The sequence below is a fragment of the Crocodylus siamensis genome, chromosome 1 (genome assembly GCF_052110815.1).
Source record: "Crocodylus siamensis isolate JL-2025a chromosome 1, ASM5211081v1, whole genome shotgun sequence".
Taxonomy (NCBI): domain Eukaryota; kingdom Metazoa; phylum Chordata; order Crocodylia; family Crocodylidae; genus Crocodylus; species Crocodylus siamensis.
Window position 1 is genome coordinate 123,967,066 of NC_143395.1, and position 15,818 is coordinate 123,982,883.

Genomic DNA, 15,818 nt, shown 5'->3' on the forward strand with positions numbered 1-15,818 from the left:
ACTTAACTCCAACAACCAGCAGATGATGCAATGACCTTAAGCATATAGAAATATGTTTAGCAGCTGCTATGTAACATATTTATAAGTGTTTAGTGACCTGGAGGGTAATCAAAATGAGTTTGGTGATCTCAGCTCAGTTCTTAATGGACTTTACTCCATATTATAGCACTGATGGAGTACAATTTGTCAGTTGGCAGTCTTTACTCAAAGGAGGCCCACCCTGGAGTGAGGATTAGAGACTGAAGCAAATACCTGCTTATTTCCCCCACAGAAGCGGTACATTGCTGGCCACCATAGAGCAATACATGACATGCAAGAGTTCTGTAACCCACACTGAAACTGACTTCATGAATAAAAAGCCTTTAGCCATTCAAAATGTCAGCCATCAAAATCTCAAAATGGTCACAACATTGAGAGGAAACCTTCAAAGAACATACTCATTCCACTTCAGTTCAGTGATTCAGGAAGTGGTCTTTTTTCTTCTAATTGAATACCTACCCAAGACATCAGGATGGCATTGAAGGGCAAGCACTGTTTTCTGCCAGATGGGACCTAAAACAGATTCCTCCGCTTACATTCCCAGTGGTCGTGCAGGGTCCCAAGACATTTTCTGAAGTGAGGTGGTTTCTGGCATATCATGTCCAGAGCTAGGTATCTCATTCCTTTTATCCAATCCACAGCTGCAGTTTCAACTGGGAATTATTTTGTACTTCTTGTTATAAAGCTATCATATAGTGTTGCGCACTGATGAACAACTCTAGTGTTTGATTCCTGTGGTGGATGATGTGATCCCATGTATGATTTATACATCAGTTTTTGACCCTGATTTTACAGTTAGATTTCTATGGATGAGCCCTTCACTGGAACCAGAGCCCCAGAGTTAATAAAGCAATTTGGCATAAAAGATGCTATAGAAAAGGTAAGGTACTATAGGAGTAGTAAAAGGATTGTAATTTTATTTGCCATTTCCTTGCACCAGAAAAGTCTACATTGCTTTATTTAAAGTAAATTCTAGAGACTGGAGAAAGATTCACTTGTAATGCTTATTTCCTTTCTCTCTCTACCATCCACAACTCCTTAAAAAAGCCTTTGAATACATACATTTTGTATGTGAGAGCATGAGAACACACCTGCAGACTTCACCCCATGCGCACTTTGCTAGTATTTTTAGCCCACATAATGGTGAGGGTGTCATTGATTCATCAAAAAAACCCCACACATTTTCACCAGCTTTACTTGTTGTAATACTAGTCTTTTTAGCCAAAACTTTGAGAAATGTATTTTTAAGGTACAATATTTACATAAGAAAAGCTTGATTGTAACACTGAAATCTTTTCAAGTTGTTGCCAGATGATCCAACTCTTTTATTTTCCCTTTGTAATTTTCCCTTAGAGCATTGCACTGCTATGCATTTTAATTTTTTTTTTCCCTCCACAACTCATCACAAGCTTCAGCAGAGAAATGACATTGTATGGCAGTTGTCTCCTTCATATCAAAAGAAACCCTTTGCCTCTTTGCAGGAGTGAAGAAAAGTTTGTCTTCACAGAGCAAAGGACAAAACTGACTTGGAAAATGATGCTTTATTTAGACAACATGTTCTCTCTTCCTCTGAAGAAATTCATAATGTGTCAGGAAAATTAGGCCAAATGGGACTAATAATTTGCTTCTCTGCCTCTAAAGCGAAAAAGCAGTTCCTACCAAAGGTCCTGAAAACTCTAAATTATATTGCAAGGAGTTAAAAAATATATTAAAGCCAGTTAAGTCACTGAAGGTTATTTGGTGAAGGTGGAAGTATTTGGTTCTGTTTTGTTTCAGTATTACATCATATTAAGCCCAAACTGCACCATGCTATGAGAAAAATCTCCTACATGGTGTCACAAAAGGCAAGGCTTTTATTTATTTACTTTTTTTGCAAAACACAACATAACATTTACAGACTGTGTAGTGGAGAAACTCATAGGTTTTAATCTGTACTTTTACACACATGCTACGCATATGCAAGAAATTGTATTTGTGCAAAATAAATAGTAATGTGTATGCAGACATAAGTATACCAGAGAGGATACATAGTTACATTATAGTTTTAAGGAATAAATGGCTTTGGGATCATTTCCTGGTTCTGCCATTCATCTGGTGATCTTAGGGACAAGTCATTCTCTCCCTCTACCACAATTATCTTACCTCTTACATGATGATAAAGACACTGCTTTGTAAAAGTTTAAGAGTTAAAGTGCTATGTATATATAGAGAGAGAGAGAGAGAATGAGGAATTGTTGAGTTTACTAGAAAAAACCACAAAAATGTTAGCTTAGAAAACTACACAAATTCCTGCTGTTCAGAACCAAGATCTTCACGTCTGCCATTTACCATATTGATAATGATTTTTAAAAGTCCATGATATTTTATATGACAAAAAATTCTTCATCTCAAATAAGAGGATGACTAGAATTTGTCAAGGTTTAATTGAGGTCACCTTCTTATGCAAACTAAGATCCCAGTCATGAAGTAATTTATACATACATGTGATTAATTTTAAAACATCTCACTGGTTCCAGAGTCAGTAAAGTTTCTGCAGTATTGCTGCCTAAATGGATTGTATCATACCCAGGGTATTTTTTGTGCCCAGTGCCTTAATAAGGTCCTTGATCAAACTCTTTGACTTACTTCTGCTGACATCTGCTGAAAGGCATTTTCCAGAAAGCTGTGTACTAAATCACATCTGGAAATAGACAAACCTACTGGGATGCTAAACCTGGCCTTTGGAAGAAAGGAGAAACAGCATCAAACATGCACTCTCTTCACATGGTTTTCCAGTTTTTTCTGATTTTGTTTTTGTGGGAAGGCAAACAAAGGAGCTTTATTAGCTTTAATACAGGACCAAAGAACTTGATTTTTTTAAAACAGAGCTCACTTTAGTTATTTTTTAAATTCTTATTGATGGACCTCAATGCCAATCTCAGATTTTCTATCTCCTCCGGTTACATCACTCTGTGCTCCGTGGACAAATAATAACCTATATCTATTTGTATGGCTGTATGTTGTATCAATTGAAAATAACAAGTATATACATTTCTGGAGATTCGTGTTGGATCTAATTCTGTCTCAGATTGTACAGTAACTAATTCAACACTAATAGCCCCCAAACACAGGTTAAAAAAAACTAATTGTCTGTCTTTTCCTTAGCTGCTTGTGAATGATAATAAATGAAATCTGTGACAATCCATAACATACACCACAATGAGAGCTTGTATGTGTGCTTTCTCTTCACATAGGCAAGGCAGTTTTCCTGGCATGAATCAGAGTGGTATTATGGGATCCAGTTCTCCTTATACCCAGCCAATGAACAACAGCTCTAGCCTGATGAACCCGCAAGCTCCTCCTTACAGCATGGCACCTAACATGGTGAACAGTTCAACAGGTAATCGTGGGTAATGTTTCAGGAATAACCTTCCGCCATAAGTCTCTTTAAAGGTACTAGCCGTAGGGCAGTGGCAATGGGGATACTCACCTTTACACAGGTCACAAATTCCTGGATCATTTTAATGACTCAGTGCTGAACTGAAGAATTCAGTTTTTTTTCTGGAGAAGTTGCTAATGCGTTTCTGCTGCCATCAAATCTTTTTATGTAGTGTATACTTGAATACGATGTTTGAACAGTTTCAGTAATGTTGTTGAAGCTGAATCCAAGCAGCACAACCTACTTGTTGATCAGTGAGTGTATATTTGTGTAAATGCAGGCTCACCTGCATGAGAGAGACCTGAATTTTCAAGTGTCTGATGCTTTTGGGTGCTCTATTTTCTAAGAACCCAGTCTGAGGTATTGTACATGATGCTGATTTTCAGCAAGTGCTGAGCAACTCCCATGTACTTCCTGTACCCTGTTCCCCCAGCACTCAGGCCCCTTCAAGATGCTGTAAGTTGGAGACCCAAAATAATGATACATTTCTGAAAATGTAGTTTTTTTTAATGTCTGAAACATTTGGATTTACTCATCATTTTCAAATTAGATTTGAATTAGTTCTTGAAATTGTGCATCAGCTTGTGCATTACATTAAGCTGCCATGGTTCCCCTGCTTTACCTGTGGTAGGTTAGTGGGTTATTTCTGTGTTGTCAGCATTGAAGGTAGTCTTCTGTAGAGTTCAGATTATGGATTGTGTAGGATGGTTTGGACAGGAATGATCCTTCCTCAGGCAGGGGCCTGGTTGGACTAGATGAAGTCCCTTCCAGCCCTACTGCTCTCTGTGATTTTATGTGGGTTTAGGATTGTTGTTGCTTTGTGTGACTTCATAATCCATAGGACCTGTGTAAGGAAAACAAGTTAATTCAATTCTGTGTTAATATGCACCTATGTTATAGTAGAGTTTGGAAGATAAATCTCTGATGGTCTAGATCTGGTTATGTGGGATTGAGAACCCGGTGTTAAACAGTATATTATTGTGAGGTTCCTCACTCTTTTTGGAGCCCTAACAGGTAAATATTAGCAAGAAAACATCTTAGTAAGAAATTGTTCTTTTGATTTTCCAAAAGAGTGGGGGACACAAACATAACTTCACATGCTTAAATCTAAACCTTTGAATTTCTATCCATGTCCCCATAGTGGTTATTACTTTTTTTAAAGCTTTGTTTTTGTGGGGTTTCAGGGAAGGTTAGACAGTTAATGCTAATTGATGTGGTTCCTCTCGTTAGCTAGTATGTTACCTGGCTTACCAGTGTTGCTTGGGCAGTATGAAGTATGAGATGAGCTGCCTGTTGTCATAGCATGGGTTTTTTACATCTCATTCCTGATTCCATCCACTTGTATCTTTCCTTCACTCTTCTTCCCCTTTCTTATTCCTTCCTCTTCAACTGTCGGTTCTAGATACTCCCTTTTCTGTTTGCAAATGGATACCATGTTCTCCCAGCACTTCATTATACCTAGGTTTGTGGGGGGGCAGAGTTCTTTTTTTCATACACCATAATTTAGGAGATACTCCCAAATAACTTATTTTTCAAGCATTTTGTGGTATGTTCTTTCTTAGTGGAAGAAAACAGAATGTAAACTGTTAATCAGAAGTGGATTTTTTTTTTAATAAAATAAAATTGCTTTTCCTAATGTTGGCTAGGAGGCCATTTGTTTGTCCAGACAGCACACTTTTACATGCAGGATGAAAAGGGAAAAAGCTATTGAACAGGCTATTAGATAATGGCTTGCTTTTCCTCCACCAGAGCTGTCCCAGGTAATATTATATTTGGGTTGTATAGTTATGTGTTTTGTCTGGCTTGCTGAAATAAAATTACTTCTGAGCATTGAAACTACGCTATAAATTCTGGCTTGCTATTAGCAGCAGTAATTTTTCCCCCTTTTTGTTTGGCCCCCAGAGCTGCAAAAATAACCAACAACAAACAGATGGCAGAGTGCCCTGCCTAAGAAGATTTATGTATTCCTAAGGAATAACCAGTTTAAAGGAAGATTCACAGAGGTTTTTTTGTTCAGATAATTCAGCCATTCGTTATTTCATACAGTGGAAATCTGTTCAATGCAAGGCCATTTATCCTAGCAGTCTTTTGTATAAGGCAGTCATACTCTTTTTATTGTGTTATGCATTCTGAAATATTGGATTTTTAATAATTTAAACATTTATCAGGGTAGTAGGGGGGGTTTTCCTGCCTGTGCATTTGTGAGGATTTTTTTCTTTTGTTCCAATCAGTTTTGTTAATTCAGAGAGTACCCAGTGGAAAGTTTAAGTTTGAGACAAATGGGACCAGTTGATGGTACCCCTTTACCCTCATGCACACACATACGCAAACATGTTTTGCCCTGTACTTGTTTCATGCAGTAGGAATATGAAAGCACATATAAGGTGTGTCAGAACAGCAGGAACAAAAAGAGGAGCCTAACATGCGAATATACAGATGATGAGCATTGTTAGTGGGGATACGCAGTTTTCACTGTGTCTTGAAGTATTGTGACCCCCATTCTGCACAGGTCAAAGAAACCAGGGGCTGAGCTTTCAAGATAAGAGCTGCTATAGGTATAGTAGTTATGATGGCATTGTACTGGGCAAAGGGAGGACACTGGGGTTGCCAAGTATCCTCAGTTTTTGCTTGATGGCCGGCATTTGAGGAGATAAAAAGCATACAGCCTTTCTCCAGGCTGAAAATGGGATTTGCTATGCTATAGACACCGGCTTAGCTGACTGGCACTTCAGCCATCTCTCTGCTAAGTTAAGACAACATGGCAGTTAAAAAAAAAAAAAAAAAGTCTTTTATATGGTATACAGGGCCAAAAAAAGCCTCTTGTGTAGTGACAAATTGTTACAGGCTTCAGTGAGCAAGTAATTATTTAAATGGAGTCAGCGTGAGTATGAATGTGACAACTATTTCTCCAGCTATAATGCCAGGGAAAAGATATGGTGAGCAATAAGAGGGTTTGTTTTTTCTTTTGGTTTGGGGTTTTTTTAGGGTTGGGGTTTTTTTTGAAAAACAAGCATTTTCTTAAGATTTTATCGTAGAAAAGAGGAAGAAATTTTGTTCCTTATATTGTTAGAGATTATTTTCACAAGGGCTTCATTCAAAAATGAATTACTGTGCTGCTAGATGTGATATGAAATTTGTTTAGCTGATTAGATTTTTAGTTTTAATTCATATTTATTATTTATTATTCCCAATTACCTTTTTTTATAGTAAACCAAGTCCACAAATTCTGTGGAAGATGGCTTTGCAATTTTGCTTCTTTTTACTTGAACAGTTGCTGGGTCTCAAGCAGAGCACTTACACATTTTCAGCTGACATAGAGCAATTTAAAAACCTAGGAATTGCAAGGCTGGATTAGACCAGTAATCCATCTGGTACAATGTCCTGTCTATGACAATACCAGATGGTTCGGAAGAAGGTGCTGGAATCCCCTGATGATTGTAGAACAAACTGCCATAGAGGAAGTTTTTTTTCTGACTCCCACTATTGTCTTGTGCCTGAAACAAGAGGATTTATATACTTTCGGCATTTGTTGTCCTAGATAGTGTTGAATTTTTCCTGATATTTTGGGCTGGTTTTTTTAAAATAACCAAAAACTTTTAACAGAACCTAACACCAATAAAAATGTTGCCATGGCAGACTTTTAAAATTCCAGTGGAGACTGGAATGCCAGTCCTGTTGTTCCTTTGCATCCTCAAGTCATACAAGGAGAGATTAAAAGAGCTAAGCATATTCAGCTTGCAGAAAAGGTATTTCAGAGGGGACCCAGTAATACCATATTTCACAGTGTATAGATTGACACGGTGTATCAGTTGGTTAGGAAGTTTGTAGATCTGGTGTATAAATCAACCTAACTTTTTGGATCAGAAACATGGGGTCAACCTATACCGCCCCGCACGCCCTTACTGGGCATCCAGCAAGTGGGCATGTGCTGCAGCGCTGCTCACGGGATGGAGATGCGCTCAGCACTCAACTGGCATAGCCCCATCCCCCAAACACTGAGCCCAGCCCTGTCCACTGCCAGCGGCACCGCTGAGCACTGAGCCTGCCCTTGCCAGCTGAGCCCAGCGCTGGTTGCAGGGGATGAGGTTGGGCTTAGCACTTGGCAGCGCCACTCGCAGCATTCAGGACCAGATTCAGCGCCTGGCTGGTGCAGCTCCATCTCCTGCGAGTGGCACTGGGTTCAGCACTCAGCTGGTGCAGCCCTGGCAGTGCCGCTCACAGAGGATGGGGCCTTGCCATCTGAATACCAAGCCTAGCCCCATTCCCCATGAGTAGCACTGCAGCATGTGTCTACACCCTGTGTGCCTGGCCCACAGTGGGGGTGCGCAGGGGCCAGTGTACATCAAGCACCGAGCCCAGTGCCGCTCACAGGAGATGGTCATATGGTGTATAAGTCGAGGTTGAATTTTAGAAGTTAAAAATTGGGCTTCAAAACTCAACTTATACGTTGTAAAATACAGTAGTCTTTAAATACTTAAATGGCTGCCATAAAAAAGAGGGAAAATACCTTTTTCCCCTCTTGCTGCAGAAAGTTGAGTGTGGGCCAATGATTTACAGTTGCAGCAAAGTAGATTTAGATTGGATATCAGGAAAAACTTCTTTGCTATGAAAATAGTGAGATTGCCTAGGGAAGTCATGAACTCTCCGTCATTGGAGGTGTTCAGGAAGAAGCTGGACAGCAGTCACTGGGTGGAGATAATCTAGGCATAGCTGTGCCTGTGTTGTACTATGATTATTTGCCATGATTCTGGGCTTTGCTGGTTGTCTACATTTGTCAGAGTTTTTTAAAGCCTTCCTCAGAGGTATTGGGTGTTGGCTGTAGCCAAGGCTGGGGATTTGGGCTGGGACATGCCAGTGTTCCTGCTCACACCTAAACCCAAAGGTTCCTGGCTACAGGGTCTTGTCCCTCGGCTCAGGGTCAGATCAATCACCATTTTTGGGGTCAGGAAGGAATTTTACTCCATGGTCATATTGGCATGGCCTGTAGGGGCTTTTACCTTCCTCTGTAGCAGGGTGGAGAGGGCAGGCCCTCTTTATGGGATCTCTTGAAGCCTGTATTAACAACCTTCACAGCAGTAGGACATTGGTTGCCATGGTGCCCAGCTTTACCTGTGGTAGGTTAGGGTGTTATGTCTTGTGCTGTCAGGGTTGACTATGCAATTTGGCCAAAACTTGGGGATTTATTTAAGATGGGTTGAATAGAGTTGACCCTACCTCAGGCAGTGGGTTGGACTAGATGACCTTTGAAGGTCCCTTCCAGCCCTACTTCTCTGATTCTGTGATTTTTTCAAAATTGTGCTGGTGCATGCAAAACAGAAAGTGAAGTTTTGCATTGAGCAGGGGTTAATTGCTGCTATTACCCGGCACCACCTTTATTTCAGATCCTAGTTCAGTTCTGTTCTACACAAACATCATTTTCTGGCTTTTATTCTTAGTAGTTAATAAGTTAAAACAAACACTAAAAGTATGACACTAATTCTTCTAAGTTGTGGCCCTTGATTTTTTTTTTTTTTTTTGTGCTAAAGAAATTAAAGGGGCACTTTTAAATACAGAATCCTAGACATGTTTTTAATCAGCCTCACTTCTGATTGAGATTAATTATATTTTTAAAAGATCGTTTTAAACAGCCATTTCTGTCACTGTTTTGCTGTTTAATTGTATATTTCCATTTCACTTAGAGAATGAGAATGTGTTTCCCATTTCTTACCAGTAACTTCTCTGTAGCAGTGGCAATATACTTCAAAGTGTCCTGCTTTCTTTCTGTTAGCTTCTTAGGCATAGATGGTGGATGGAGTTTTAGACATGCATACGAGGAATCACTTCCAGTCCTCTGTATGGGAAAAATGGGCCTACTGTAAGCGTGTGCTTGGTGGTGAGATTTTGGGTGAACATGGCCAAAGAGACAGCAGTCTACCAAGTGATTTACCCTTTTCTGAGTAGGACTTCCAGGAGATTGTTGGACGACTCCTTCCTTTATGAATAACAAATATTTAAACTCAGTTTGCAGAGTCACTTAAAACTTCACTGATATCACCGTTCCTGCTATATGACATAGACTGTTCACTCATGCCACTGTATAGTGCACACTTAAAGTATGGGCGAAGTTCTTGGAAGACCACGTGGCCCTGGGAATTGGTAACAGCATAAAAATCACTGGTTCTCGTGGCAGTTCTGTAACCAGCATGACCTAATGCCGTTGCCAGTTCATACTGGACAGATAACCTCATTGCAGAAACCACAGTACATAGACTGAGTAGGCATGAAGACAAGAGACCCAAATCCTGAAAGGACTTACAGACACAATTATACTTACACAAATAGTTTTATTGAAATTAAGAGGGTTAATCACATGCATGGTTCTTTGCAGGATTGTAGTCTAACATCCTTCTAGCTATAGGGGAAAAGTCTCCTCATGTCAGTATATGAGGCACATTGGTAATGCAGCTATCCATACCATACCATTTCTGTTTATCTGAAAGTATTGAGAGTTCTTTGGTGCCAATCTCAAGTGAATCCTAAATCGCATCTCTTTAGGTGGGGGGAGGAATTGTGGGACATGGGGTTATATAAAAAAGATGCAGTAATCTCCAAGGAGGACTATACAACAACAGCCCATGCTTGCAGATTACAAAGGCCAAGGCGGCGACTGAATTTAAGCTAGCAATGGAAATCAAGGACAATAACAAATCCTTCTTTAGGGATGTAGGAAACAGGAGGAAAACAAATGGAAGCATGGAGCCATTGCTTAAGTCAGGACAGCTGGTTACCAACACTCAGGAGAAAACTGAACTCCTGAATGACTACTTTCCTTTGGTATTTCACTGGACTAAGGGGAAAATCATGCTAGATAAGGTTCCAAATGGACATGGTCAAAGTGACTGCCTTCCTATTGTTAACATCGAGCCGGTACATTATCAGTTAGAAAAATTAGACGTTTGTAAGTCAGCAGGACCAGATGAACTTTATCTGAGAGTGCTGGAGCAACTGGCCAAAGTCATTGCGGGACCTCTAGCGAAACTCTTCCAAAATTTGTGGCACTCGGGGGACGTCCTTGAAGACTGGAAGAGGGCCAGTGTTATACCCACCTTCAAGAAGGGGAGGAGAGAGGACCCAGGCAACTATATCCTGGAAAAATTCATCAAGAAATCTATGTGCGATATGGTTGCAGAAGGTAGGATTCTGAATGAAAGCCAGCATGGCTTCATTGCAGGCAGGTCTCGTCTTCCCAATCTCATCTACTTCTACATCTCCTTCTAATTCACCACTTAGATAAGAGAGAGGAGGTTGATATTGTATACCTAGATTTCCAAAAGGCCTTTGATCTGGTATCCTATGATGTTTTCATGGGAAAATTGGAAGATTGCGGGTTTAACTGCTCAACAGTTAGGTGGGTAGGACCCAGAGAGTTCTAATGAACAGATCTGGCTCGTCCTGGTGAGAAGTGGCTAATGATGTCCCTCAGGGGTCTGTGCTTGGTCCAGTGCTTTTCAACATTTTTATCAGTGATTTGGATGTGGGGGTAAAGAGCTCACTGGCCAAGTTCACAGACAATACCACGTTATGGGGGAGCGTAGTTACGCTTGAAGATAGGCTGCAGATACAGGTGGATCTAGACAGGCTAGCAAAGATCAGAACCAGATAAAGTTCAACATTGAGAAGTGTAAAGTGTTCCATCTGGGGACAAACAATCCCCAACATACTTACAGGCTTAGGGCACCAAACTGACTAGCACCATGACTAAAAGGGACCTAGGAGTAATAACAGACAGTAGTATGAGCATGAGCCATCAGTGCGATGCTGTAGCCAGCAGGGCAAACAATACTCTTGGCATGCATCAACCGATGCATCTTAAGCAAACGAAGAAAGTGATTCTTCTGCTTTACTCAGCATTGGTGAGACCACAGCTAGAGTACTGCATCCAGTTCTGGGTGCTGCACTTCAACAAGAATGTGGACAATCTTGACAGAGTCCAGAGGAAAGCCACCCATATGATCAGAGATTTGCAAGGCAAGTCATATGAGAAAAGGCTGAGGGACTTGGGCCTCTTCAGCCTAAAAAAGAGAAGGCTGAGAGGGGACTCAGTAGTAGCTTACTGCTACATCGGGGGAATACATCAAGGGCTCAATGAACAACTATACACCAGGGCACCCTAAGGGAATACCAGGAGTAATGGCCACAAACTCCTGGAAGATTGTTTCAGGCTTAACACTAGGAAAAACTTCTTCACTGTTAGGATGTCCAGACTGTGAAATAAACTCTCACCAGAGGTGGTGCAAACACCTACTCTGGAAAACTTCAAGAGAAGACTGGATTGTTACCTCACTAGGGTCACACCCCCTCCAGTTGTCTTTCCTGCCTAGTGCAGGGGGCTGGACCTGATGAGCTTGTGAGGTCCTTTCCAGCCCCTTACAACGTATGAATCTGTTAAAATTGAAGTGTGATGTGTGAAAAATAATGTTTTTACTGTGCCACAGTATTTCACTGTCTTCTGGGACTGATAGTGCAGCCTTTAGCAAAAAAAATAGCTTGTTGCAGTTTTATTCGTGTCATATATGCTTTTGACTATATTAAATTCAGTGTGGAGTAGCTAATTCAGGACCTTGACCCCTACTCGCTTTATGAAATCATTCCATAGCTCTTAAATTCCTGTAATAAAGCCAGAGGCTAGTACTCAAAATGCAATCACTGTACACTACAACACTTTTTAAGCCACAGATTTCCATATTACCTTCCTTTTCTGCACCTTATTTTTTGGTCTACACTTCACATGCAGAATTATTACTGTTAATGTAGAAAGGGTGAGTGTCTTAATTTAGGAGAGTTTTGTGACAATGGTGTTCTTCCATTGCTTGAAGAAAGGTCAAAATAGTGCCCATAGTGTGCTGTTGTGCTAGAATAGGGGTGGGAAAAATATGGCCCACAAGCCAGATCCAGTCTGCCAGGCCATTCTATCTGGTCTGTGGGGCCCCTGAAAACTTAGAAAATATTTATCTGCTCCTGGTTGCCTGTCAAAGATGACAGGAGCTGGGGCAATAGGACCCAGGAGGAGCCAGCAGTAGGACACAGCAGCCCAGTCCCACTCTACCCCCAGTCATTCCCCTGCCTTCCTGCCCCCGCACAGCTCCAGCACCATGTGGCTCCTGGCTGCATCACCAGACCATGGAAGCACAGGGCCCATGCCGGTACCTGTGTGTGTGGGGAGGGAGGGTGAGTTCCACGTGCACACCCCACCATACATATACACCCACACACCCCCTTGCACTGCCATACACACAGACCCACCCACCCTCCTCCACATAAACCCCATATCCACCTGCACCTCACACGGTCCCTCACCCCACATCCCATATCCCCCCTACAAACATCCACACCTTCCCCCATATACCCACAGCCCACCATAAACCTATACCTCCCCCCCCCACAAGATTAAAGAGTAAGACTTAATTTTAAGCTATTATATATAATCACCTCTATGTACACTACACAAAGACATGTAAACCAGGACAACAATATTTTTTTAAAATCAAATCAATGAATGTTCACTTTTTAAAAATATAATTTGGTATTTTTCTGGTTCTGAGATGGCAAAAGCCCTTGCTGAAAGGAGTACTTTCGGGGGTAAAGGGAGGGAGTTCTGGTGGCAAAGATCAGGGGTTAGGGGGCAGGACATCCCATCACAAGATGGCAATGAGGGGGTGGGACACCTGTCAAGGGGGAGGGCTACCCATGCGGCCCTCGACAGCTTGCCGAAACTTGGTAAGCGGCCCTCTGCTTGAAATAATTGCCCACTCCCGTGCTAGAAAGTGAAGGGATGTCTGTTCAAAATCACTAGAGAGTGTTCTTACAAGAAGTTATGAAAGAGCATTTCAGCAGAGGATGGTGAAGTACTTACAAAAGCTACAGGGAAACTAGACAATCTTAAAATCCATTTAGCAAAGCCCTTGCAATTCCCATTTCAAGGTAGAAAAAACAATAAATAAAATAGAAAAAAGAAAGGTAACCTAATTCAGAGTACTTTATTAACTACAAAGTTATCTGTAATTGTCCTCAGTTCCTGACAGCTTGTCTTTCATTACCAGCACATGGGAAATTATAATTAAGCATATTAGAAAACAGACAAATCAGAGATGTCCAAAAATAAGGTTTCTCTGCTATTGTAACTATCAAAAATATTTTAAACATATTATAAAATTGAACTCAATTTTAGCAGCATCTTCTGTATTTCCCAGAATAAGTGTTTAAAAGGCACTAACCAAAGAAGAGCCCTCTTTTTAAAAACAATCAGATTAAAAAAGAAAGTGTCAAGCTGTCATAACTCAATTCAGAATTGTCCCAGTCTGCCCCCACTCCTCAAATGGGAGCATAAGGGCAATAATGCATACAAATTAAATGCTTGGTGCAGGCAGGCTTCTCAGTATAATATTGCTTGGCTGTTCTGTTGAGGTTTTGCACACATTCATAAAAATAACGGCATTTTTAGCTGATCCCAATAGATTTTCTCTGCAGCTGCATCACTTGAAAAAGGCTTTTTGTTCCAATTCTCAAAATCTTAAGTATTGCAAGTAGTTTTTTTCAAACATCTCAATTATGATTTCTGTGTTGTGATGACTTTAAGGGCTTGATTGGGCTACAAATGTGCTTTGAAAAAACAAGACGACGACGTGCCCATGAAAAACACTGGTGGTTCAATGCCGAGTATTGAATATACAGTTGTAAACTTGCACGGCACATGGCTGGGTAGGTTTTTTTGGCAGATCCGTAGTCTCAACCTGCAGTGATGCTAAAGATATTAGCAAATTAGCACTGCAAAGCTTGCCAGCATATTCGCCAGAGTCCTGCTCATTCTCTCACTGCTGTAATTAAAACTAATTATTTTCTAAAACGTAGTAATACATGAATATGTGCAATAATCATTTTGTAGTGGGCAATCTGTGAAGAATTTTTAAAGCATTTTTTCCCCGTCTCCTTGGCATGTTCTGCTGCATGCCTCCCTAGCGCAAGCCAGCGTTGTCGTTTTGCAGGAAAGCAAACCAGTCTTATAACAGAGAGGTTTTATGATGTTTTATTTAAAGAAACACGTTTTTCTAATTCTAATAGTTTATCGATTTTGTAGACGTTTCCTTCACCTTTCTGCCTCATGGTTTTCTCTGTCCTCCTTTTGCCTTTCTTCAATCTTAAAAAAAGTATATCAAATACAAAGGCATACAATCCCAGTCTTTAGACAACGTCGTGTGCGAATGGTTTTCTTCAGGAAAGTTTAGCTGGTGTCTAGTTCGTGATCTTGAGCTGTATGCATTGATTTCGTAGCATGGCCTCTTTCAGAACATGCTCTTGTCAGGTATTATCTAGTTTACTTGAATATATCTTCTTGCATTTTCATTAGAAATCTAGAAACACAACAGCTACACAGCAATCCTAATATACTTAGCACTTCATCAGTGGGCTAAAAATAATTACCTAACCCTCATAGCACCCAGCTGAAGAAGCTCTGTGGTATTATCTCAGCAGGTAGTGTTTGCTTTAGTCCCACCTGATTTCTGCACAAGTGGAAAAAGTTTTATGGGCACTTCTCCCATAGAGTGGACTTTACTGCTTATAATTCAGTAATTGGAAGATAAAAGTTTCAGAATCTACAGGGTTTGAGTTACTTTAATGAAAAGCTCACATAACCCAGGACTTCATGTTGAAGACAGGAGAAATAGTAAGGTACTCCGCTGGGCATCGCATTGAATTGATAGGTAATTCAGATTTTCACACTTTTCCCCCGGTATTTACACAATCAACAACATTTGCACAAGTTTGGCTCATGTTGTGCTCTATTAAAGTGAAAGATGAAACAGTTTCCAAAGACCATCCTCCTCCTACAGTGCAACAATCATGTTTATAAACAGCTGCAAGCCAGCCAGTGGTATTAGAAATATATTTGTGCTTTTTGAAATGTTTTGCTTTGTAATTGTTGTATTCATTTTTGTTTTACTATGTTTATTTTTTATATATTTTCAAATGTCACTTTTTCGCTTAACTTTAAGAGGTTTCCAGGTTTCCAGATACTATATGTAGAGAAGGAGAGTGGAAGGTGGAGTACCCATCAGTGTTTTACAGCAGGAAGCATTATCTTGCAAACATAATCATGCCTAAAATGTTTCTCCTGTTTTCGATTAGCACCTATGGGTCTTGCAGATATGATGACACCTGGTGAGTCCAAACTGCCCCTCCCTCTCAAAGCAGATGGCAAAGAAGAAGGACCCCCACAGCCTGAGAGCAAGTCAAAGGTATTTCCTTTCTCCGCACGTGGTGTTGGTTTGGCCCAGCAGAAGTCTGCTATGTTGTCTTTCATTCTCTGATTTTGGCCTACCCTCAT

At 40.6% G+C, this 15,818-nt stretch overlaps 1 protein-coding gene across 16 annotated transcripts in view; it reads left to right on the plus strand.

Moving 5' to 3' along the window:
* ARID1B (AT-rich interaction domain 1B) overlaps window positions 1-15,818 on the plus strand; it is a 446,992-nt gene that overhangs the window by 382,533 nt on the left and 48,641 nt on the right. For all 16 annotated transcript variants that reach the window (XM_090041894.1, XM_090041757.1, XM_090041776.1 and 13 more), the window contains 2 exons: window positions 3,273-3,418; window positions 15,620-15,729. In XM_090041894.1, the coding sequence (XP_089898020.1) occupies window positions 3,273-3,418; window positions 15,620-15,729 (256 nt within the window). The remainder of the gene's footprint in view (window positions 1-3,272; window positions 3,419-15,619; window positions 15,730-15,818) is intronic.